This window comes from Schistocerca cancellata, chromosome 12 (genome assembly GCF_023864275.1).
Source record: "Schistocerca cancellata isolate TAMUIC-IGC-003103 chromosome 12, iqSchCanc2.1, whole genome shotgun sequence".
NCBI classification, from domain to species: domain Eukaryota; kingdom Metazoa; phylum Arthropoda; class Insecta; order Orthoptera; family Acrididae; genus Schistocerca; species Schistocerca cancellata.
Window position 1 is genome coordinate 128,055,784 of NC_064637.1, and position 24,505 is coordinate 128,080,288.

The following is a 24,505-nucleotide window of genomic DNA, read 5'->3' on the forward strand; positions in this document are numbered from 1 at the left end:
TATGGTTTCAATTTTGGCACCACATTTTTGGTGCTAGAAATACATTGCCTCTGTTCTCGTCTCTTATTGGTTGTGTCAAAGAATCATTCCATTGGCTACGTGAAACTGGCATATTGCAGCAGGTGAGCTGCTGGCCCTGATCTAGACTTCAGCTCATTGATCTTGCAAGGTGAAACAAAAGCACAAAAAATTAAACAATATTCTGTTCCTTCATTTTTCAGTATTTATTTTTATACCTTCTGAACTTGTATAACATAAGCATGTAGCAGAACACTTGTGCGCATTTCTAAATGACGTGGCTATGCCTGTTACCTGTTTCCGGTTTGTCTTCCACCGACATGAAATCAAGCTTGAAAGTAGACAAAATGCACTTCCCCTGTTGATAAGCGACTGTTAACTAATTGTTAGGTTGAACAAGTGTGTGGCATTTTTACTGTCTTCGTTCAAAACCAAATGCTGCTCTCTCTTCTATGAGGATAATCTCCCTTTTTGATGCTAGTATAAAGTCAAAGCTTGTTTACTTTGCATTCTTCCACTGTATTATAACAGGTTTTATTAGATTTTGGGACAATTCTGTGAAGTCGCATAAAATATTTGTATCACTAACCAAGAAAAGTGCAGCCAAATCGCTCTGTAATAAAGGCAATTGTTTGAGCATATCAGAATTTTTACTGTGCCAGCACTGTACCTGCACTCTCATAGGATGTGTGGTTAATTGACTGTCACATTCCCATTGAACACTGGACCTAAAAGATTTGCCCTCAAAACTTCTTTAACCACTGTACATATAGGTGTGCACTGCTCTGCAGCTTTCATTTGCAATAGGTGTCCAGTATATTTGAAAAATGTGAATGATAAGCCCAAGATTTTCAAATCTTAAGTTGAAAGGGTTTATTGTAGCATGCTGATTTTGTTTGTAATGAGAGTTCCTCACAGCAGTTGAGTCTTGCATTATAACATTATTTATTGTATAGACTATTGTAAGTAATGTTTAGATATGTTAAGGAAGGTTTAGGCAGAATGTAAATAATTTGTGAGTAAACAAGGTAACTCACCGAATAGGAGCATCAAGTCATTGACAGGGACACAAAAGAGGACTAAAACTTTGCTGCCTTTTGGATGAATCATGTAGTGAGCTAGAGTATACAGGTGAGGGGCAGTCAAATGAAAACCAAAAACCTGCCACAACGGTACCATGGAATGGTTCCATTCAAAAGTAATTGCAACACATGTTTAGACATTTATCCCACTGGGAGATGAGACATTCAATTCGTATTTTGTGGAACACCATAGGCCACTGACGGATCCATAACCCCACCCACTCTTCCACTTCCTCACCCAATTGAAACCAATATTCACACATGTCTATAATCAGGTTGCGAATGTAAAAATCTCATGGTGAAAGATCCAGGCTATGTGGAGAATGTTACAGTGTTTCCCAACTAAGTCTCTGAATGTTAGCCTTCATCCAATTCGCAGAGAGAGAGAGAGAGAGAGAGAGAGAGAGAGAGAGTGTGTGTGTGTGTGTGTGTGTGTGTGTGTGTGTGTGTGTGAATTGGCTAAGATTCATCGTGGCAGTGCGGGAGCTGTTGTCTGCAGGGAGCGTTATAAAATCAGGGTTTGTGTTGAGATTGTAGATGGCTGTTGTTTCTTCTGTTGAGAAATTTGGAGTTCTTGAGAAAGGACCTGGAGTAGGGTAGTGAGGCAAAGTTAAAGGTAAAGAATTCCTGGAAGGTAAGGACAGGTTAGGTATGAGAGGCGATGGGTCACAGTTGGATAGTTATACGATCTGAGAGAGGCAAGACTCAGTGTCGGATTTGGCCGGAGGGATATGTAGCAAAGAAATGTTCACACTATGGGGATTGGGACAAGGCTAGAACTTCGATGAGATGGTTCTGGGATGCCTGCTCCATGAAGAATTGGCTGCAAAGTGGCACCTCGACCAGGGCTCTGACTGTCGATTATGGTGCCCGGAAATGGGACATCCTACCCACAGTCTTTCCTACTCCTCAAAAAGTGTTGTTGTATTGCCCACCCAAACTATACAACATCCTGATGCATTGCTATGGCACTCACACTCCTAACCCCTTGCCACAGGAGTCACATCCCTGCAGAACAACCAGGTGTGAGTCTTGTAACCAGCACATCCTATTCTAGTCCTGTCGCAAGCTTATCCTATCCCATCAGAGGCTTGACCATCTGTGAAAGTAGTCATGTCATATATAAACTCTGTAGCAATTTCTCCACAGCACTGTATGTTGGCATGACTACTGACTTGGTGTCCACCATTGAATGGCATATCCAAACTGTGGCCGACAGCACGATTGACCGCTCAGTGACAGACTGTATTGCCGAGCATAATGTGATAGAGTTCCGTGGCTACTTCGCAACCCGTGCCATCTGGGTCCTTCCTGCCCCCAGACGAGCTTTCCCGAACTACGCAGATGCTTCACTGCTATAATCCTCCCATCCCCAATATCTGCTGACCCACTGTGTCCACATCTTCTGTCCAACAGTCTTTCTTTTGTCCTGCATTCCCTCTGTCCCCCCAGGGGGTCCACAACTCTTTTGTGGATACGTGCGTAGCGAGCACGGGACCCTGAGCTAATGTGGCCCTCCTTCCTTTCCGCGCTGCATACCTTCCCTTTTCGCATCCTTCCCCATCCCCCATCTTCGCCCCTCCTCCCCTCACCTCTGGCTCTTTCCTTCCCCTTCTCCCCATCTGGGAGTATGGTTTGTGCCTACGTCCGGAGACGGACGCTCAAAAATGTAACGCCTTCTTCGCCTTCTTTGCTTGTATGTCTTCTTCCTTCCTTTGTCCTTCTCTTTTCCTTACCTCTTCTCTTTACCCTTTTCTCCGCTGCGGCATTTGAGACCTCTCTTCTTTCCTTTCTCTTTCTTCCTCTCTGTGCGTGTCTGAAGGCCGACCCACGCATTTTTGTGCGTAGCCGGTGACGGGGTAACGCGTAATTCCCCACCCCGGGTAGACAGGTAGGACACGTACGTACCCCCTGGTAATGGCCAGGCCCAGGGAGGGGTGATTACCCGAGCTGATACCTTCCGAAAGTGCTGATTGGTCCCTCCGTCCGTTTGTCGGGAGGTGTAACCTGAGGTGTGAACAATCATCTAAGGCGGGAGTGCCCTCAGAGAGGGCCCCCACAAGGGAGGAGCGCGCCATTGGAGACGCCGTTAATCGTGGGGGATTCTTCCGCAATGGTTTCCTCACCTTCCACTATGTCTGCTCACAAGCGTAAGTATACTGAGTCTCAGCCACAGACGGTTCTTCCATCGTTGCCACAGTTCCTTGTTGTTTCTCGGTCTGACGAAGGTCACAACTTCTCCATGGTCAACCCTTTCATTATTCAGAAAGGTGTCAACGCAATTGCAGGTCCTGTAAAGTCTTGTTCCAGATTACGGAATGGCACCTTGTTGTTAGAAACAGTCAGTGCCCTCCAGGCACAAAAATTGCTGCGTACTTCACTGCTCCACACCTTCCCTGTCCGGGTTGAAGCGCACCGTACTTTAAATTCCTCGCGTGGAGTCGTTTATACATGCTCCCTCGATGGATTGTCTGACGAAGAAATTCAGCACTACCTGTCTGACAAGGGCGTAACGGCTGTTCATAGAGTTATGAAAAGGGTTGACACGAACATCATTCCAACCCACACTGTCTTCTTGACATTTGACAAAGTTCAACTTCCATCGAAAATCAAAGCAGGCTATGAGATAATTTCCGTTCGCCCTTACGTCCCAAACCCTACGCGTTGCTATCGGTGTCAGCGGTTCAATCACACCAGCCGGTCCTGTTCCAATCCGGCCAAATGTGTTACGTGTGGCAAGGATGCCCATGAGGGTGCTTGTCCACCTCCATCCCCTCGCTGCATCAACTGTATGGGTGACCACGCTGCTTACTCTCGAGATTGCCCCGTTTTTAAGGACGAAAAGCTCATCCAGGAAATCAGAGTGAAGGAAAAGGTGTTGACCTTTGCTGCTCGAAAATTATTCGCCAGTCGACAACCCACCGTGCCTCAGACAGGAAAATACAGCACTGTCCTTGCTTCTCCTCGGCCAACAAAGGAGGCGGCCACGCAGACTTGCGACCTCACCTTTAGTACCACGGTCGTCAGATCGGCCAGCGCAAAGATCGCCCGTTCAGCCTCACCACTTTCGCCTGCCCACTCTATGGCTCACCCTTCATCGGGTTCTGCTAAATCTCGAGCCCAAAAGTCAGACACCAAGACTTCGAAAAAAGAGCATACTCGTGACGATTTTTTACGTACCCCAACTTCACAACCGTCGGTTTGTCCTTCATCTAAACATCATAATTCCAAGAAGGCTATAAAGAAACCCAGTTCATCTCCTTCTCCGCCAAGGTGTGTCCCATCTACAGCACCACCTGGCGGAAATCGCCCTCGGCCGTCTTCTGTGTCGCCGAGGCGCACTGCTGGCGGCCGATCAACTGGCTGATCGCTGGTGGCAGGAGCTGCTCCTGAACAACCTATGGATCAGGATCTTCTGCCTTCGGCTGAATGCCATTCCATGCTGTCGGTCGCAAGCTCTGAGCAGTCGTTGAGTTGACAGCAACCTTGGTCACATTCCTCCATTTTCTGTTCACCCTATGTCCATTATCCACTGGAATATCCGCGGCATTCGAGCCAATCGGAATGAATTGTCGATCCTCTTACGATCCTACTCGCCGGTCATCTTCTGTCTTCAGGAAACAAAGCTGCGTCCCCATGACCGCTTTGTTCTCCCCCATTTTCAGTCCGTCCGATATGATCTCCCCTCTGTTGAAGGCACTCCAGCCCATGGAGGACTCGTGATTCTTCTCCATGATACTCTCCATTATCACCCAATCCATTTAAACACTTCCTTCCAAGCTGTCGCCGTTCGTCTTTCCCTTTCTGGATACACGTTCTCTCTTTGTACTGTATACATTTCATCGTCCACACCAATGGCACGAGCTGATCTCCTTCATCTTCTTGGTCAGCTTCCACCCCCCTATTTGCTGGTTGGGGACTTCAATGCCCACCACCCGCTTTGGGGATCTCCACATCCTTGTCCACGTGGCTCACTATTGCTAGACGTCTTCCACCAAGTGGATTTAGTTTGCCTCAACACTGGGGTCCCTACATTTTTGTCTGCCTCCACGACAAATTTATCTCATTTGGACCTTGCGGTCGGTACTGTTCCGCTAGCTCGGTGCTTCGAATGGTTCGCCCTTGATGATACACACTCGAGTGACCACTTTCCATGTGTCCTTAGACTGCAGCCTCAACTGCCATATATGCGCCCGAGACGCTGGAAGTTTGCCCAGGCCGACTGGACACTTTTTTCGTCTCTAGCGACATTCAATGACCGTCACCTTCCCAGCATTGACGATGAGGTCACACACATTACCGACGTTATTCTTACAGCTGCGGAATGTTCAGTACCACGCACCTCCGAATTGCCCCGGCGCCCCCCAGTTCCTTGGTGGAACGAGGCATGCCGTGACGCAATACGTGAGCGGCGACGTGCTCTTCGCATTTTCCGCCACCATCCTACTTTGGCCAACTGTATCCGCTATAAGCAGTTCCGAGCGCGATGCCGTCGTGTCATCTGCGATAGCAAGAAGGCAAGCTGGAAATTCTTCATTAGCTCATTAACACCTTCACTCCCTCCTCGGAAGTTTCGAGTCGGCTTGGACGGTTCTCAGGTGCGCCTAGTTTCTCCCCGGTCTCTGGGCTCACTGTCGCGCATGATACATTAGTGGACCCCGTCGCAATTTCTAACTCATTGGGTCAGCACTTTGCTGAGATTTCGAGCTCTTCAAATTACCCGCCAGCGTTTCTCCCGAAGAAACATGCAGCGGAAGTGCGACCTCTTGCTTTCTCCTCTCAAAATCGCGAAGGCTACAATACTGTTTTCTCCGTGCGGGAACTCCAACATGCACTCTCTTCTTCTCACTCCTCTGCCCCAGGACCGGACGGTATCCACATCCAAATGTTGCTGCTATTATCAACCCATAGTCTGCGTTACCTCCTTCGCCTTTATAATCGAATTTGGACCGACAGTTCTTTTCCCAGACGATGGCGGGAAGCTATCGTCATTCCTGTTCCGAAACCTGGAAAGGACAAACATCTCCCCTCTAGCTATCGCCCCATTTCTCTCACGAGTAGTGTCTGTAAGGTTTTGGAGCGTATAGTGAATTACCGTTTAGCTTGGTGGCTGGAATCCCGCAGTCTTTTAACACCTGCCCAATGCGGATTCCGAAAGCATCGTTCTGAAGTTGACCATTTTGTTGCTCTCTCCACTTATATCATGAACAATTTTCTCCAGAAACGACAAACAGTAGCAATATTTTTTGATCTGGAGAGAGCATACGATACCTGTTGGAGGACAGGTATCCTCCGCATACTGTTCTCTTGGGGCTTTCGAGGTTGGCTTCCCCGTTTTTCTTTGCGAATTTATGGCAGAGCGCAGATTTAGGGTGCGGGTGAACACTACTCTCTCCCGTACTTTCTCCCCAGAAAACGGGGTACCCCAGGGCTCGGTGCTGAGTGTTGTACTGTTTGCCATTGCCATCAATCCAATTATGGATTGTCTCCTTCCTGATGTCTCGGGCTCCCTCTTTGTGGACGATTTTGTGATCTACTACAGCTCTCAACGGACCAGCCTTCTTGAACGACGTCTTCAAGGATGTCTCGATCACCTCCACTCTTGGAGCATCGACACCAGCTTCCGTTTTTCTCCCAGTAAGACCGTTTGTGTTAATTTTTGGCGACGTAAGGAGTTTCTTCCGCCCTCCTTACATCTAGGTCCTGTCAACCTTCCATTTTCAGACGTCGTTAAATTCTTGGGTCTTATGTTTGACAGGGAAATGGAAGAGGATGTAGATGAAGATGAAATGGGAGATAAGATACTGCGTGAAGAGTTTGACAGAGCACTGAAAGACCTGAGTCAAAACAAGGCCCCGGGAGTAGACAACATTCCATTAGAACTACTGATGGCCTCGGGAGAGTCAGTCATGACAAAACTCTACCTTCTAGTGAGCACGATGTATGAGACAGGCGAAATACCCTCAGACTTTAAGAAGAATATAATAATTCCAATCCCAAAGAAAGCAGGTGTTGACAGATGTGAAAGTTACCGAACTATCAGTTTAATAAGTCACAGCTGCAAAATACTAACGCGAATTCTTTACAGACGAATGGAAAAACTGGTAGAAGCCGACCTCGGGGAAGATCAGTTTGGATTCCGTAGAAATGTTGGAACACGTGAGGCAATACTGACCTTACGACTTATCTTGGAAGAAAGATTAAGAAAAGGAAAAAACCTACATTTCTAGCATTTGTAGACTTAGAGAAAGCTTTTGACAATGTTGACTGGAATACTCTCTTTCATATTCTGAAGGTGGCAGGGGTAAAATACAGGGAGCGAAAGGCTATTTACAATTTGTACAGAAACCAGATGGCAGTTATAAGAGTCGAGGGGCATGAAAGGGAAGCAGTGGTTGGGAAAGGAGTGAGACAGGGTTGTAGCCTCTCCCCGATGTTATTCAATCTGTATATTGAGCAAGCAGTAAAGGAAACAAAAGAAAAATTCGGAGTAGGTATTAAAATTCATGGAGAAGAAGTAAAAACTTTGAGGTTCGCCGATGACATTGTAATTCTGTCAGAGACAGCAAAGGACTTGGAAGAGCAGTTGAACGGAATGGACAGTGTCTTGAAAGGAGGATATAAGATGAACATCAACAAAAGCAAAACGAGGATAATGGAATGTAGTCAAATTAAGTCGGGTGATGCTGAGGGAATTAGATTAGGAAATGAGACACTTAAAGTAGTAAAGGAGTTTTGCTATTTAGGGAGTAAAATAACCGATGATGGCCGAAGTAGAGAGGATATAAAATGTAGACTGGCAATGGCAAGGAAAGCGTTTCTCAAGAAGAGAAATTTGTTAACATCGAATATAGATCTAGGTGTCAGGAAGTCGTTTCTGAAAGTATTTGTATGGAGTGTAGCCATGTATGGAAGTGAGACATGGATGATAACTAGTTTGGACAAGAAGAGAATAGAAGCTTTCGAAATGTGGTGCTACAGAAGAATGCTGAAGATAAGGTGGGTAGATCACGTAACTAATGAGGAGGTATTGAATAGGATTGGGGAGAAGAGAAGTAAAAATCGTAGAGGGAGACCAAGAGATCAATACACTAAGCAGATTCAGAAGGATGTAGGTTGCAGTAGGTACTGGGAGATGAAGAAGCTTGCACAGGATAGAGTAGCATGGAGAGCTGCATCAAACCAGTCTCAGGACTGAAGACCACAACAACAACAACATGTTTGACAGAAAACTGTGCTGGTCCTCCCACGTTTCCTATCTTTCGGCTCGCTGTCTGCGATCCCTCAACACCCTCCGTGTCCTGAATGGTACCTCCTGGGGAGCGGACCGAGTGGTCCTTCTCCGCCTCTATCGCGCCTTAGTGCACTCGAAATTGGACTACGGAAGCATAGTCTACTCCTCTGCTCGGCCGTCTCTTCTTTGGTGTCTCGACTCTATCCACCACCGTGGATTACGTTTAGTGTCTGGAGCTTTTTACACCAGCCCTGTGGAAAGCCTTTATGCTGAGACTGATGAACCTCCGCTGTTTAATCGGCGAGTGGTCCTTCTGAGTCGTTATGCAAGCCATCTGTCTTCCATGCCTGCTTATCCTGCCCATGACATTTTTTTCGGCGCCTCCTTTGATGTAGGGTATGCAGGCCGCCCCTCCTCCCTACTACCACCGGGAGTCCACTTTCGTCAACCGCTCCATTCTCTTTCCTTCCACTTTCCTAAAACCTTCTTGACAGCTTGGGGTACAGCACCGCCTTGGCTCCGACCCCGGATCTGCCTGCTCCGAGACCTTTGTCGATTTCCCAAGGATGGTACCACTTCACTTGTTTATCGTCGGGCATTTGCTGCTCTATGTGCACAAATGAAGGAAGCCACATTTATTTTGATGGCTCGAAAACATTGTTAGGTGTAGGGAGTGCCTATATTGTTGGCAACACCCTAAATCAATTTCGGCTTCCCGACCAGTGTTCGGGAGCTTTACGCTGTTCTCCAGGCTGTCCACTATATCTGCCGCCATCAGCGGATACAGTACGTTATCTGCTCAGATTCTCTCAGCTCTCTCCTCAGTCTCCAAGCTATTTACCCTGTGCACCCTCTGGTCCACCGGATTCAGGACTGTCTGCGCTTGCTCCACCTGGGGGGCGTCTCGGTGGCGTTCCTCTGGCTCCCGAGACACGTTGGTATCTGTGGAAATGATGCGGCCAATATTGCGGCCAAGGCTGCAGTCTCTCTTCTTCGGCCAGCTATTCAATCGATTCCCATTGCCGATCTACGGAGCGTTTTATGTCGTCATGTTCTTTTGTGGCACGCACATTGGTCGACACTTCCCCATAATAAATTGTGGGACATGAAAGCTCTTCCTTGTGCTTGGACCTCTTCCTCCCGAACGCGTCGTCAGGAGGAGGTAATTTTAACTAGACTCCAGATAGGGCACTGTATTTTTAGTCATCGACATCTGTTAAGCGGCGATCCTCCCCCACTTTGTCCCCACTGCTCTCAGCTGTGGACGGTAAGACACCTTTTAATTGAGTGCCCCTGTTTTACTCCGTTACGCGCCCGTCTACAGCTGTCACCTGATATATCGTCAATTTTAGCAGATGACACGCGCTCGGCCGATCACGTTCTCAAGTTTATTAGTGCCAGTGAAATGACGTCAGTCATTTGAAGCTTTTTTTTTTTTTTTTTTTTTGGACAACCAACCCCTTTCTGTAGTGGATTTTTAAGCCTTCCTTCTGCTTTTAGTTCCTCCAATTTTTTTAGTTTCGTTCCCACTGCTGCTGGTTTCCATTTTCGGTTTTTACTGTTTCCTAAGTCACGGACCAGGCACTAATGACCATAGCAGTTTTGCGCCCTAAAACCAAAACAAAAAGTGAGCAGACTCAACTGCACGTAGGTTGCAATAGTTGCACCGAGATGAGGAGGCTTGCATAGGATAGACAGAAGACCACTACCATGGCAACATGTTATGTTTGGTGTGAGGTCGAAGTAATTCACATTAATCCCTCATGGTGTTAAGGGCCTCACACGTTAATGAATTTTTATGAAATACTGTTCATTCGCATCTTAGATGGGTGCATAAGCTTGTAGCATTTTTGAAACTTCCTACCCAAGCACAACTCCCGCCCCGTCCTCACAGATTTACTTCTGCCAGTATCTCGTCTCCTCCCTTCCAAACTTTACAGAAGCTCTCCTGCGAACCAGGCTGTGGCTAAGCCATGTCTCCGCAATATCCTTTCTTCCAGGAGTGCTAGTTCTGCAGGGTTCACAGGAGAATTTCTGCAGAGTTTGGAAGGTAGGAGATGAGATACTGTCAGAAGTAAAGCTGTGAGGACGGGGCGTGAGTCGTGCTTGGGTAGTTCAGTTGGTAGAGCAGTTGCCTGCGAAAGGCAAAGGTCCCGAGTTCAAGTCTCGGTCCGGCACACAGTTTTAATCTGCCAGGAAGTTTCATATCAGCGCACACTTTGCTGCAGAGTGAAAATCTCATTCTTGTAGCATTTTTGTTTTGCATGTCATAATTCTGGTTGCTGTGGGGTTTATTTATTGGTTGTAATTTTTTTAATTTGTAGTTCACTGTTACTATTTGAATTTACATATTGTCATTGGGAGATAGAGTGGAGCTGTGGACACTAGGAAACACAGTGCCAAGAGGAGAAATTTGAACATTCTGACATATTCTCCTGTTTGTGTTCGATAGCAGGTTGACAGCAGTGGAGGCAGCCAGAAACATATGTTCCATGTATGGGGATAATGCCATTGGACAGAGCACAGCAAGAAAAATGGTTTCCTCATTTAAAGGAAGATCGTTCTGACATTAGTGATCTCCACTTTCAGGAAGACCTTCGAGATTTGACAAAGGTTATTTAAATGCGTTAACGCAAAATGATTCACGTCAGTGTACTCGATAACTGGCAGATGTGATGAACTGTGATCATTCCACTATTGTGTGGCATTTGCATGCAATGGGGAAGGTTCAGAAATCAGATGTATGGGTACCGCATGCTCTAAGGCAAAATCACAAAAATCAGTGGGGCGCGATATGTGCATCTCGGCTTGTGAAGAGTGCCAACCATTCCTATCCTGTATCATTACTGGCGATGAAAAATGATGTATTTATGCTAAAACAAGGGAAAGGAAGAAATAGCTGAGCCCAAACAAAACAGCAACTCCCCATACAAGGACCTGGGCGTATCCACATAAGTTAATGTTCTGCATCAGGTGGAACAACTACTGTGTGGTGTAGTACGAATTGCCTGCTGACGTTATCCAGCATCTGGAACCTTCTTCTGGCCTTCCCTCTCTTTCCCGGAATAAAACCTTCAATTGCCTCTACTAGAATGCAATCTGGTTTTAGATTGTGGCCTATCCAGTTTAATTTCCTGTTCTTCACCGTCAGCAACATCCTCCATTCTTCCCCAACCCTCCTTAGTACTTCTTCCTTCCTGACTTTATCAGTCCAGCTGATCTTCTCCATTCTATGCCATATGCGACTGGCAGTAAATTTAAATAGATGTCATCTTTCAGATATAGAAACATGTGTATAAACTTCCATTTATGTCATACAACTCCTCCTTGGTGTTCTGATTTTTTTCTGTCAGTGTACGTTCCTACCTTGTAGTTTATTGTATATTTTTGGCTCCGTGTACAGTGATGTCTGAGCACAAAGCTTTAAGTGATGTGAATGAAGTTTGAAGTTCTTCTTGTGATGAGAACTGTAGCTATGGTTAAGGCAGTACTATCAAGTTTAAAATGGTTATTTCAAAAATGTGCACTGAAGGAATGATTACTATTTTTGATTGTTTAAATGATGAGTGACACAACTCATTTTTATTGGCAGCACACGTTTTTAATGATTTTCTTCTGAAGAGTAATATATTTATAAAATATAGTTACATAATATTAATAGCCTTATGCTGTTTGTAGAATTTCCCCACATAATATCCCATACCGAATAACCATTTCAAAATAACAATCATAGATGGTCTTTCTTGTGCCCATATGAGTGGCACCAGATAAAAAAAACATTGCATAAGGTAGAGTATTTAGCATACTTGTCAAGAAGTCTATGGGCACTTTGCTGATGATTTAAGAGACAAAGCACATTATATGGGTCTCTGTATCATTCAGTTTTATTCCATTCTTATGACACTGAGATTTGTTTTTGTAGAAAATTTTGTACATTGCCTGAAATTTTTTCAATAGTGTTGTTTTCTGTCAGGACCGAGGTGTCACCTGCGACCAAGCCCGAACGATTACCGATATTTAGTGGTAAGTCATTAACTGTTTAGCAGAAGCTAGGGCCGAGTGTACAGCCTACCCGACCTGCTAAAGGGTGCCGAAGGTATTGTGCACCTTGCCAACGGGTGGCCGACTTAGCGCTATGATCACTGCACACTACAGCCACTGTAAGCTAATTGGACATTCCAGTGTACAAAGAGCCACTCTTCAGCTATATTGTTTATAAAATCACTGTCACACTGCAGTCACAGTGGTTGCTGTTTTTGATAACCACAAGATAGAAATTCAGAACTAATGCAAGCGTTCTGTTGTAGGTTTGTCATAGGCTGAGAAAAAGTTACTTTATAAAAATAATAAGAACACATGTATTTCTGATTGGAAAATTCTATAACTTGAGATTTATGATAGGAAGATATACCTGTAACCTACTAAAATCTTGTTAACATTTGGCCAATATCTTCCAGATATAAAATTTCAAACTGAACGGTTCGTAGCGAAAACCCTCAGTATTCAGACAGTCTTGTGTTCCGTGCAGCATTGAGTGTTGCTGAGAAATGGCATGTATTTTATTCCACTGTTCACTTTTCGCGACATCTGATACATTCAGTTCTGTAGGACAATTCGTGCTCTTTCACATCGTACTTCTTTGTATCATATTTACTTCATAGATCACGGAATCAAATTACAGTTACTTGGCCACGCGTGGCATTTTCTGTTCTGCGTGTGGTAAGTGTCCTTGAGAAATTGCAAGTATTCCGGTGCACTGTTTGCCTTTTGTAACATCTGATTGATATGTCAGTTTATTAGGATAATGATATGCCCTTCAGATTATATGTATTTGTGTAATTTGTCTGGTGTTCATTAGGAAGTTAAAATTTATGTATTTGATGTGGTCATAAGCAGAAAGGAACCAGAAGCAGGTGAAAGCTGTAGCCCTCTCTAGCATTACAAAGAATAACAATTAACAAAGGTGGTAGCAAAAATGTTGAAATGTGGACGACAGCGAGTCACCATTCTGTTGTGTGCGTTTACCTGTTCCCGTATCCAGCTGTCAGGCCTTCCACCTGCTGGACGTAAATGAATGCCCTTAACTATCTGGCCGTTCTACTTGCCAGGTGTTCGTATATGCCCGTAGCCATCTGGGCACTCTACACGCATCCAGTACTGGACCCTGCGGGACCCCGGGGGAAATTGTTTTGTATCGTGTTATTCCATAAAGAACGAGTGTAGCATTGATCAGCTCCATTACAGTGTGGCTATTGACAAGAAGTAGTGCAAGAAACACAAAACTGGTTAGTACTGATCGATCTCTCAGCTTCTCTTGCTATTTCCTTTTTGTCTGTTGTTGAAACACTTCACATGTCTTGCCCGGAGATGGCAACAAGTCTGCCATGTAAATAATAGGAAACTTTATAAAACTGGATGTCGACTATAATTTTTCGGCTCATGTCTGTTGTTCTCTCTCTTTCTGCTGCAGTAATGGGTCTTTTTTCATTTTCTACAATCCCCAGTTTCTATTGCTGTGTGGAGAAACCAGTGTTTTGAAAAGGTAGCAATTGTTTTCCTTCCCAGTGCCAGATGTTACCATTTTCTATAAAGCAGGGTTTTTCTACACAAGTGCTTGGGGATTAATGTATGACAAAGTTGTCATTATAGAAGCTTAACATAGGTTACATGAGAGTTTTGTCATTGTGTAAGGCAGTTGCATTCACACATGTTGTAGGTACTGTTCTAGAATGAGGTGTCATCGTATTATTATGTTACAGGACCTGGTGTCGCATAGGCACACGTATCTGGAAGAGTGGAAATCCAGACCAGGAGGCGATAGAGATTTTCCGCAGTGCTCCAAACTTGAGGAAGGTCCATGTTTGGCGCCCCATCACGTACAGTGTTCTCTGTACGCTCTACACCAATTGCCACAGACTCACAGAGCTGCACTTGGATGGCAAGCAAACACTCAGCAGCTCGGTAAGTCTCCCAGAGTTTGTGTCTGAGTGTAGACACTGGCTCTTACAGATTAGTTAACTGTGATCGTAATGCCTAAGTGTTATTTCTGGTAAGCTGCTACCAGTCACATTTACATTTAATTTATGTTCAATTTACAGTAACGCTACATGTTTTGAGAAATTGTCTTAAGTGTATATTGTTTACATATATATAAAGTGTGTTTTGCACTGAATTACATCAAGACCACTGTCAGTGCTACAGTGTAATGTTACACAAGAATACCGCCAGGCCACCAGAGGAAAAACTGTGCAAATGAAGCTATAGAACGTCAAAATTGTAAGTGAACAGCTGATGTGTTAAAATATATCACATCAGTATGGCATGACAGCAATTGATTCAGAACTACCTGAATGCATTCCACAGAGGCTGTGTTGTCCAACTCAACATGCAATGAGAGACATATTGCAGAGTTCCTTGACAGAACAGTAACAGCTGATACCACTAGACGTCCCCAATCTCCCCGCAAACCCCAGTAGCCCTCCATTAGCACAACAGTGCACAAAATTTGGGTTTTAGGTATTCTGTATTAATGTGATTATTGTTATTGTGGATGTAAACACGCCTGAAGAAGAGCAGAACACACTCAAAAAGTGTAATGTTACGTTAATTAAATATAAATGTAACAGACAGCAATCTACTGCAAATAAGTATTGCCAATTAGCTGCTTTGTAACTGCTTTTTGGCAGTGTTAAGTAATATTGCAACAACAAAACAATAATAGCAGTTCTAATAATTGTGCAATGGAAGTGTTAGTGTGTGATGTAGGTCTACTACAATTTTTGGAAAGAGGTGCTTGTCCAATGTATAATTTTCTGCCTAAAATGCTGCTGGAGGATGCGTCACAGAGAGGCAGTGGACACAGGTGTTCTAGTGCTAACTGATGATTATTCACTTGAGTGAACAATACTTCACCATTTCTACCAGAAAAACAGTCCAAATCCTTCCATCTCAAATTAGTAATTGTTAAATAATTGTGAAGGCCTTTGTCCTCTCTGTTCCATACAACAGGAGGCAATGCTTTAGATAGAGAATTAGAACAGATGTTACAAATAAAATAACACTGATATTAATTGTCCTTGGAGATAAGTAGCTTATACTATTTTCCTGAATAAGTGACTCCACTTTTGAAATATAGCGTAAGTTTTGTTTTCTTGTACCAATAGCTTTAATGAAGTCGAAGTGGTGCGAAATGATTCACTATGATGATCTGGCTGTGTGGTTTGCACGATTGCAGCAGGCTAACTTGGTATACGGGAAATAGCACTAGACTGAGAAGGAAAGTGCGGCAATCTTTCTTTTTTTCTTTACTTTGAAAGGTGTATAATGAAAAGAGAAGCAATGCTGCAAATTGGACTGGAAAATGTGGAGTGGTACACTGTGTGGAAGGGATCAGAGTAAACATTTAAGGCAAAATACGAGGTGTGATAAAAAAGTAACAGGAATTTTAGTCTTCATAAGAATGAATCTTCATTTATTCATCATCAACATAATCTTTGTCCTTTCAAAGTAATCTCCCTCAGATATAATACACTTATTGCCAGCACTTTTTCCAATCTTGGAAGCACTTCTGGAACTTACGTTTCATAATGGTATTCAGCTCCCTTCCGGTTATGTTCATCTCATCAATCATGGCAAGACAATGTCCTTTCACAGTTCTCTTCAAACTCAGGAAGACAAAAATGTTCACAAATATGGTGGCTGAGGCAACATAATGATTTCTTTTTTTGCCAAAAAATTACAAACAAGCATTGAGGTGTGAGCGGGAGCATTGCGTTGATGCAGTTTCCACGATTGGTTTTGCCACAGTTTTTGTTGTTTTCTTCGGATTGTTTCACATAAATGGTGCCTAACATCCAGATAGTATTCCTTATTGCCCCTATGACCATACAGCAGGAACTTAGGATGCGCTATCCCATTGTAAGCAAAGAAAACGTGATCAAACTTGTAGAATTTGTTTGGGTCAAAGCTCTTCAGGCAGTTGCCGTTGAGACAGTTTGGCCTAAATTTCTATGTCATACCCATGTTGTCACCTGTTATAATCTTCTTTAGAAGTTCTCTGTCATTGTCAACTTCATTCAGCAGTTCTTGAGTGATGTCTGTGCAGCATCGTGTTTGGTCGAAATTCAACAATTTTGGAGCGAACTTTGCTGGTACACATTTCATGCCCAAAGCATCTGAAAAAATTGCTTGGCATGAGCCCAAGGATAAGCCAGCATAATCACCAACCTCTCCAGTGGTGATTTGGTTATTTTCCAGAATCATTTACTTATTTCACACTGTTGTCAGTAGTTGGTATGCTAGGGCATATAGGGTGGTCATAATTTTTGTCTTCTCAACCTTCTTTGAAATGTTTATACCACTTGTAAACTCTTGCCTTACTTATAATACAGTCACCAAAATGCACAGTCAACATTTTGAATGTGATGCTGTGCTTTATTCAATTTTTAAAGCAAAATTTAATGCAAATTCTGTGATCCATATTTCTCGAAAGTAAAAATTCACAGAGCACTCGGAAATATGTATAAACTTTTAAACTGTCAACAGTAAACTAAATATTCGGAACAGCAGAAAATGCAAACATACATCAAGAACATATGTATCAACAAGACAAAAAAATTTGAAAATCAGATGGATAAATCCTACGGAATTAAAAAATACCTGTTACTTTTTAATGACACCTCATATAGCTTTAAAGGAGGACAGTAAAAGCACTTGTACTCTTAATTCTTTGTTTCTATCAAATAATAAGAAGAAGACCTGCCGCAATTGCAGTATAATGATTAAGAAGCCAGAACCATATCGCACAGCCTAAAGTAGAAAATGAAGAAAGTATGACTAGATCTGACAACAGACTCTCAAACTTGAGTATTTTAACACAAAACGCGAGTAACTGCGCTACCTGAGTAGCACAGTTACGGAGTATTGAATGAAGGTACTTGATTTACATGATAGTATGGGGTTGCAAAATTTGCTTTCTTTGACATCCAATTCTACCAAAATATGTGTGCATGGGACAAAATTTTGTTACAAACAATTTTGTAGTGTTAGTATGTAAGGAACCTCACTGTAGTGTCAGTCTCTCTCTCTCTCTCTCTCTCTCTCTGTAGCCACAAAAAAGATGTAAAACCATTCATATAGAGATGCTCAAACTTTTAGCACAGAGCAACCCACTGTGCCTGCATCTCGAGGAGAGACTAGGATCTTGCAATTTCGTGTTTGTATAGCTGGGAAATTGTGGTCTGCTTGCAGGAGCTGAAGAACATAGTTGAGCAGTGCCCCAGAATAAAATCACTGAGGGTACCCTGTGAAGTGATGAAGTCTGAGGAGTCAGTAGAGGCACTGTCTCATTTGCAGCACCTCCGTGTGCTTTGCCTGGGACAGCATGATTCCAGCATTGAAACCCCCCTCGTGCTGCGACCGTTGGCTTATAGCTGCCCGGAGCTAGAAGAAATTGACTTCATGCATAGCTACATCAATGTGGAAGACCTAAAGTTCTTCCTGTATGCCAAGAAGCACACACTTAAGACCATAGGCATCAGGTGGACATTAGCCGGTAATAGGTGAGTCTTACATTTCTCCTCATACCGTTGTATAGCTTCTTATCGAGCTGAGTCTTGTTTGAAAAGTGATCAGAACAAAGTGCGACTGGACGTATAGAAAATTGATGAAGTGCAATGTCTACTGATCCCTGGACATATAAATAATTGATGAATGAATGCCAAATGGAGAAGCTAAAACTTGTTCTTTACACCAAATAATTGTTGATGCAGTGACTTGTGAGCCCCTGTGTGCATCAGCACGAATAACAAATTGTAAATTGAGGAAAACACTGTTTAATTCTCTGTATGGTGTGGTTGGATGTCTTAATTGTTGGCTAAATTACAGTCCAGGGGCTAACCAACACACCTGTTGCATTAACCCTAAAGAAACTCAGTGAAATATTGTTCAGTACTCGGTGATTTTTAAATTGTAACAGATGTTTATTTTTTAAAAATGAAGTACCATTTATTATAATTAATGACTGTTCATTGCTGCAGTAATACCTTTCTGAGCATGGGCTTAAAGAAAGAGAACAGTATTACACATCACATTAATTTATGAAATTCATCAAAATGGTTCCTTAAGCTCAGGTCTAAATTTAAAGTTCCATAATGACGAACTAACAAAATTCCAAGTGCAGATCACTCTCAGAATTACCGGCAGGAAAGTTTTTAACGCTTAGGCTAAGTCACTTAACCTGAAATATTCAAAGTCCACATATTGAAAATCGTATAGATTATTCACTAGCAACACAAACCACTGGTAAGTCCAAATTGCAACCGGCTCTCTGGATGCAAAAATTTCAAGTCTCAGAAATGAAAGTACTTCAGAATGTTCACTATTGACACGTGAGCGAATTCCAAATCCGTGACCAAATACTTAGAAATATTCAGATTCATTCATTACGTGACTTACTGCCACACATACTTCCAGTCTCCTCTTCTTATACATACAATCATACTACTGCTGTCTTTGCAAGGTGTTGGAATGTATGATCATGTGCGATTGGTATGGTGGCTCAATTCTCGGAATTTATTAACCGTTGCACAGTGTGGGTTTAGGGCATGTCATTTTGGAGTCACCCATCTCGTCAACCTGCCAACCCGTGTGATGAATGATTTTCTGCAGAAACACCAGACTGTGGCCATGTTTTCCGATTTGGAGAAAGCCTATTACATCTACTGGCGGACTGGTATCCTCCGTACTATCTACACGTGGGGCTTTCGAGGCGGCATGTCTTGTTTCCTTCAGGAATTTTTAAAAGACCGAGTTTTCGAGGTAGGTGTGGATTCTACCTTGTCGGGACACATTTATCCAGAAAAACAATGTGCTTCAGGGTTCCGTCCTTTGCTATTGCCATTAATCCTATTATGGTATGTCTCCTGCCGAGCAGCTCTGGCTCCCATTTTGTGGACAATCTAGCCATCTATTGCAGTTCTCCATGGATTTGTCTCATTTAGAGATGCCTTTAGCAATGTCTCGACCATCTTTACTCGTGGAGCATCGACATTGCCTTTCGCTTTTACACTGACAAAGCTGTTTGTATGAATTTATGGTGGCACAGTGGGTTTCTTCCATTGTCTTTACATCTTGTGCCTGTTGCTCTCCTGTTTGTGGGAACTACGAAATTCCTGGGGCACATGCTCGATAGGAAACTTCCTTGCTCTTCCCATATGTCTTACCTGGCCGCCTGCTGCATGTGGTTCCTCAATGTCCTCCGTGTCCTCAGGAGTATGTCATGGGGAGTGGATTGCCCCCCCCCCCCACCCCCACCCCCCACCTTCCATTTGTACCGGTCCCTTGTCCGTTGGAAACCAGACTATGCGTGTTTCGTTTATGCATCTGCATGTCCATCCGTATTACGCTGTCTCAATACAATCCACAATTGTGGCACCTGTTTGGCCACTGTCACCTTTTACGCTAGCCCCGGAGAGAGTCTGTATGCAGAAGCTGCCAAACTACTGTTGTCACACTGCCATGATTTTCTCCTTGGCAGATACGTGTGTCACTTGTCTGCTGTGCCTGGCCACCCATCCTATGCCGCCTCCTCCAATGACTTCTCTGGGCTGTATCCCTCTTCTCTGTTGCCTCCTGGAGTTTGGTTTTGGCTGTTGCTCCGGCAGCTTAACTTCATGGTACGTGCCTCTTTCCCACTGGGTGTGAACCCTTCACCACCTTGACTTCATGTGGTTGTTTATGTTCACCGTAGACTTCATTCGTTTCCTAAGGACACTACTCAAGCCTTGTTCTGTCACCGTAAGTTTCTCGGCCTTCGCACGGAACTTCATGATAGTACTTTTGTGTACACTGACAATTCTCGGCCTGACCGTGGTGTCAAATGTGCCTTTTTAACTGGCTCCGAAGATTTTTGGTATTGGCTTCCTGAACGCTGCTCTGTATTTACACTGGAGATCTTCACCCTGTATCAGGCCAAGCAGTACATGCAGCTACACAGGCTTTTCAGTTGTCTTTTTCTCTGACTCTCTCAGTGCCCTTCAGAGCCTCTGCACTGTACACCATCCATCCCTTAGTGCAACGGGTCCAGAAAAGCTTTCACTTGCTCACTCATTATGGAGCCACCCTGATGCTTATGTGGGTTCCTGGTCACATTGGTCTGACGGGAAACGAGGCAGCTGACACTGCTGCCGAGGCTGCAGTCCTCGTGTCTCGGCTCGCTAGTTCTTCTTTTTCCTTCTATGATCTCTGTGTTGCCATCTGTCAGCAGGTGGTGTCACTTTGGCAGTACCACTGGTCTTCCCTTCACAGGAACAAGCTCCAGAGAATTAAACCTCTGCCAGCAGCTTCGCCAACCTCCTCTCAGCCCTCTTGCCATAAGATCATTTTAGCTAGGTTGCGTATTGGGCACTGTCTGTTTATACATCGTCATCTGTTAACCCTTTCCAGCCTGAGAGAAAATTTCTTAAAACGTTATCTGATGTGTACCAACGACCATATATTATTACGTGTAGAATCAGGTAAAAATACTGAAAAAATTCGCATAGTGATAGTTTGTTCAAGAAGTCACCAGCATTATTATACTACTCAAAATTCAAACTTGTATAAAATGCAGATAGCATTTCATGAAAGTGTCTAGAAACATTACACACATTAAGTGAAGCATTCTCAGTCTAAAACGATGCAGGAATTTCCTTGTTGTTGTTGTTGTTGTTGTTGTGGTCTTCAGACCTGAGACTGGTTTGATGCAGCTCTCCATGCTAATCTATCCTGAGCAAGCTCCTTCATCTCCCAGTACCTACTGCAACCTACATCCTTCTGAGTCTGCTTAGTGTATTCATCTCTTGGTCTCCCTCTACGATTTATACCCTCCACACTGCCCTCCAATGCTAAATTTGTGATCCCTTGATGCCTCAGAACATGTCCTACCAACCGATCCCTTCTCCTAGCCAAGTTGTGCCACAAACTTGTCTTCTTCTCAATCCTATTCAATACCTCCTCATTAGTTACGTGATCCACCCACCTAATCTTCAACATGCTTCTGTAGCATCACCTTTCGAAAGCTTCTATTCTCTTCTTGTCCAAACTATTTATTGTCCATGTTTCACTTCCATACATGGCTACACTCCATACAAATACTTTCAGAAACTACTTCCTGACACTTAAATCTATACTCGATGTTCATAAATTTCTCTTCTTCAGAAACGCTTCCATTATCCTTGTTTTGCTTTTGTTGATGTTCATCTTATATCCTCCTTTCAAGACACTGTCCATTCCGCTCAACTGCTCTTCCAAGTCCTTTGCTGTCTCTGACAGAATTACAATGTCATCAGTGAACCTCAAAGTTTTTATTTCTTCTCCCTGGATTTTAATACCTACTCCCACCAATTTTTCTTTTGTTTCCTTTACTGTTTGCTCAATATACAGATTGAATAACATCGGGGAGAGGCTACAACCCTGTCTCACTCCCTTCCCAACCATTGATTCCCTTTCATGCCCCTCGACTCTTATAACTGCCATCTGGTTTCTGTACAAATTGTAAATAGCCTTTTGCCCCCTGTGTTTTACCCTTGCCATCTTTAGAATTTGAAAGAGGGTATTCCAGTCAACATTGTCAAAAGCTTTCTCTAAGTCTACAAATGCTAGAGACGTAGGTTTGCCTTTCCTTAATCTTTCTTCTAAGATAAGTCGTAAGGTCAGAATTGCCTCACGTGTTCCAACATTTCTACGGAATCCAAACTGATCTTCCCCGAGGTCAGCTTCTACCAGATTTTCCATTTGTCTGTAAATAATTCGTGTTTGTATTTTGCAGCTTTGACTTATTAAACTGATAGTTCGGTAATTTTCACATCTGTCAACACCTGCTTTTTTTGGGATTGGAATTATTATATTCTTCTTGAAGTCTGAGGGTATTTCGCCTGTCTCGTACATCTTGCTCACCAGATGGAAGAGTTTTGTCAGGACTGGCACTCCCAAGGCCGTCAGTAGCTCTAATGGAATGTTGTCTACTCCCAGGGCCTTGTTTCGACTCAGGTCTTTCAGTGCTCTGTCAAACTCTTCACGCAGTATCATATCTCCCATTTCATCTTCATCTACATCCTCTTCCATTTCCATAATATTGTCCTCAAGTACATCGCCCTTGTATAGACCCTCTATATATTCCTTCCACCTTTCTGCTTTCCCCTCTTTGCTTAGAACTGGATTTCCATCTGAGCTCTTGATATTCATACAAGTGGCTCTCTTTTCTCCAAAGGTCTCTTTAATTTTCCTGTAGGCTGTATCTATCTTACCCCTAATGAGATAAGCCTCTACATCCTCTAGCCATGCCTGCTTAGCCATTTTGCACTTCCTGTCAATCTCATTTTTGAGACGTTTGTATTCCTTTTTGCCTGCTTCATTTACTGCATTTTTATATTTTCTCCTTTCATCAACTAAATTCAATATTTCTTCTGTTACCCAAGGATTTCTACTAGCCCTCGTCTTTTTACCTACTTGATCCTCTGCTGCCTTCACTACTTCATCCCTCAGAGCTACCCATTCGTCTTCTACTGTATTTCTTTCCCCCTTTCCTGTCAATTGTTCCCTTATGCTCTTCCTGAAACTCTGTACAACCTCTGGTTTAGTCAGTTTATCCATGTCCCATCTCCTTAAATTCGCACCTTTTTGCAGTTCCTTCAGTTTTAATCTACAGTTCATAACCAATAGATTGTGGTCAGAGTCCACATCTGCCCCTGGAAATGTCCTATAATTTAAAACCTGGTTCCTAAATCTGTCTTACCATTATATAATCTATCTGATACCTTTTAGTATCTCCAGGATTCTTCCATGTATATAACCGCCCCCGGTGTAAAACCTGTCCCATGCACCCTCCCACCACCACCTACTCCAGTCCTGTAACCTGGAAGGTGTACACGATCAAAGGCAGAGCCACGTGTGAAATCACCCACGTGATTTACCAACTGACCTGCCTACTCTGTGAAGCCTTCTATGTGGGAATGACCAGCAACAAACTGTCCATTCGCATGAATGGACTCAGGCAAACAGTGTTTGTTGGTAATGAGGATCACCCTGTGGCTAAACATGCCTTGGTGCACGGCCAGCACATCTTGGCACAGTGTTACACCGTCCGGGTTATCTAGATACTTCCCACTAACACCAACCTGTCAGAACTCCGGAAATGGGAACTTGCCCTTCAGCATATCCTCTCTTCTCGCTATCCGCCAGGCCTCAATCTCCGCTAATTTCTAATTTCAATTTGCCGCCGCTCATACCTCACCTGTCTTTCAACATCATATTTGCCTCTGTACTTCCGCCTCGACTGCCATCTCTGCCCAAACTCTTTGCCTTTACAAATGTCTGCTTGTACTGTGTATATGCGGATGGATATGTGTGTGTGTGTGTGTGTGTGTGTGTGTGTGTGTGTGTGTGTGTGTGTGTGTGTGTGTGTGTGTGTGTGTGTGTGTGTGCGCGAGTGTATACCTGTCCTTTTTTCCCCCTAAGGTAAGTCTTTCCGCTCCCGGGATTGGAATGACTCCTTACCCTCTCCCTTAAAACCCACATCCTTTCGTCTTTCCCTCTCCTTCCCTCTTTCCTGACGAAGCAACCGTTTGTTGCGAAAGCTTGAATTTTGTGTGTATGTTTGTGTTTGTTTGTGTGTCTATCAACCTGCCAGCACTTTTGTTTGGCAAGTATCATCATCTTTCTTTTTAGATATGTTTTAACCTTCTTTTATGATTCTTGAACCAAGTGTTCGCTATGATTAAGTTATGCTCTGTGCAGAATTCTACCAGACTGCTTCCTCTTTCATTTCTATTCACCTACTATGTTTCCTTCTCTCCCTTTTCCTACTATCGAATTCCAGTCACCCATGACTATTAAATTTTCGTCTCTCTTCATTGCCCTATATTTATAACCCTGTATTCACCTGACCAAAAGTCTTGTTCCTCCTGCCACCGAACTTCACTAATTCCCACTATATCTAACTTTAACCTATCCATTTCCCTTTTTAAATTTTCTAACCTACCTGCCCGATTAAAGGATCTGACATTCCATGCTCCAATCCATAGAACGCCAGTTTTCTTTCTCCTGATAACAATGTCCTCTTGAGTAGTCCCCGCCCGGAGATCCGAATGGGGGACTATTTTACCTCCGGAATATTTTACCCAAGAGGACGCCA

General features: G+C 43.6%; 1 protein-coding gene across 1 annotated transcript in view; it reads left to right on the plus strand.

Moving 5' to 3' along the window:
* The window catches only part of LOC126109803 (uncharacterized), a 73,309-nt gene that overhangs the window by 7,429 nt on the left and 41,375 nt on the right, over positions 1–24,505 (plus strand). Inside the window, exons 3-4 of the mRNA XM_049914863.1 lie at positions 14,094–14,295; positions 17,584–17,894. Coding sequence (XP_049770820.1) covers positions 14,094–14,295; positions 17,584–17,894 — 513 coding nt within the window. The remainder of the gene's footprint in view (positions 1–14,093; positions 14,296–17,583; positions 17,895–24,505) is intronic.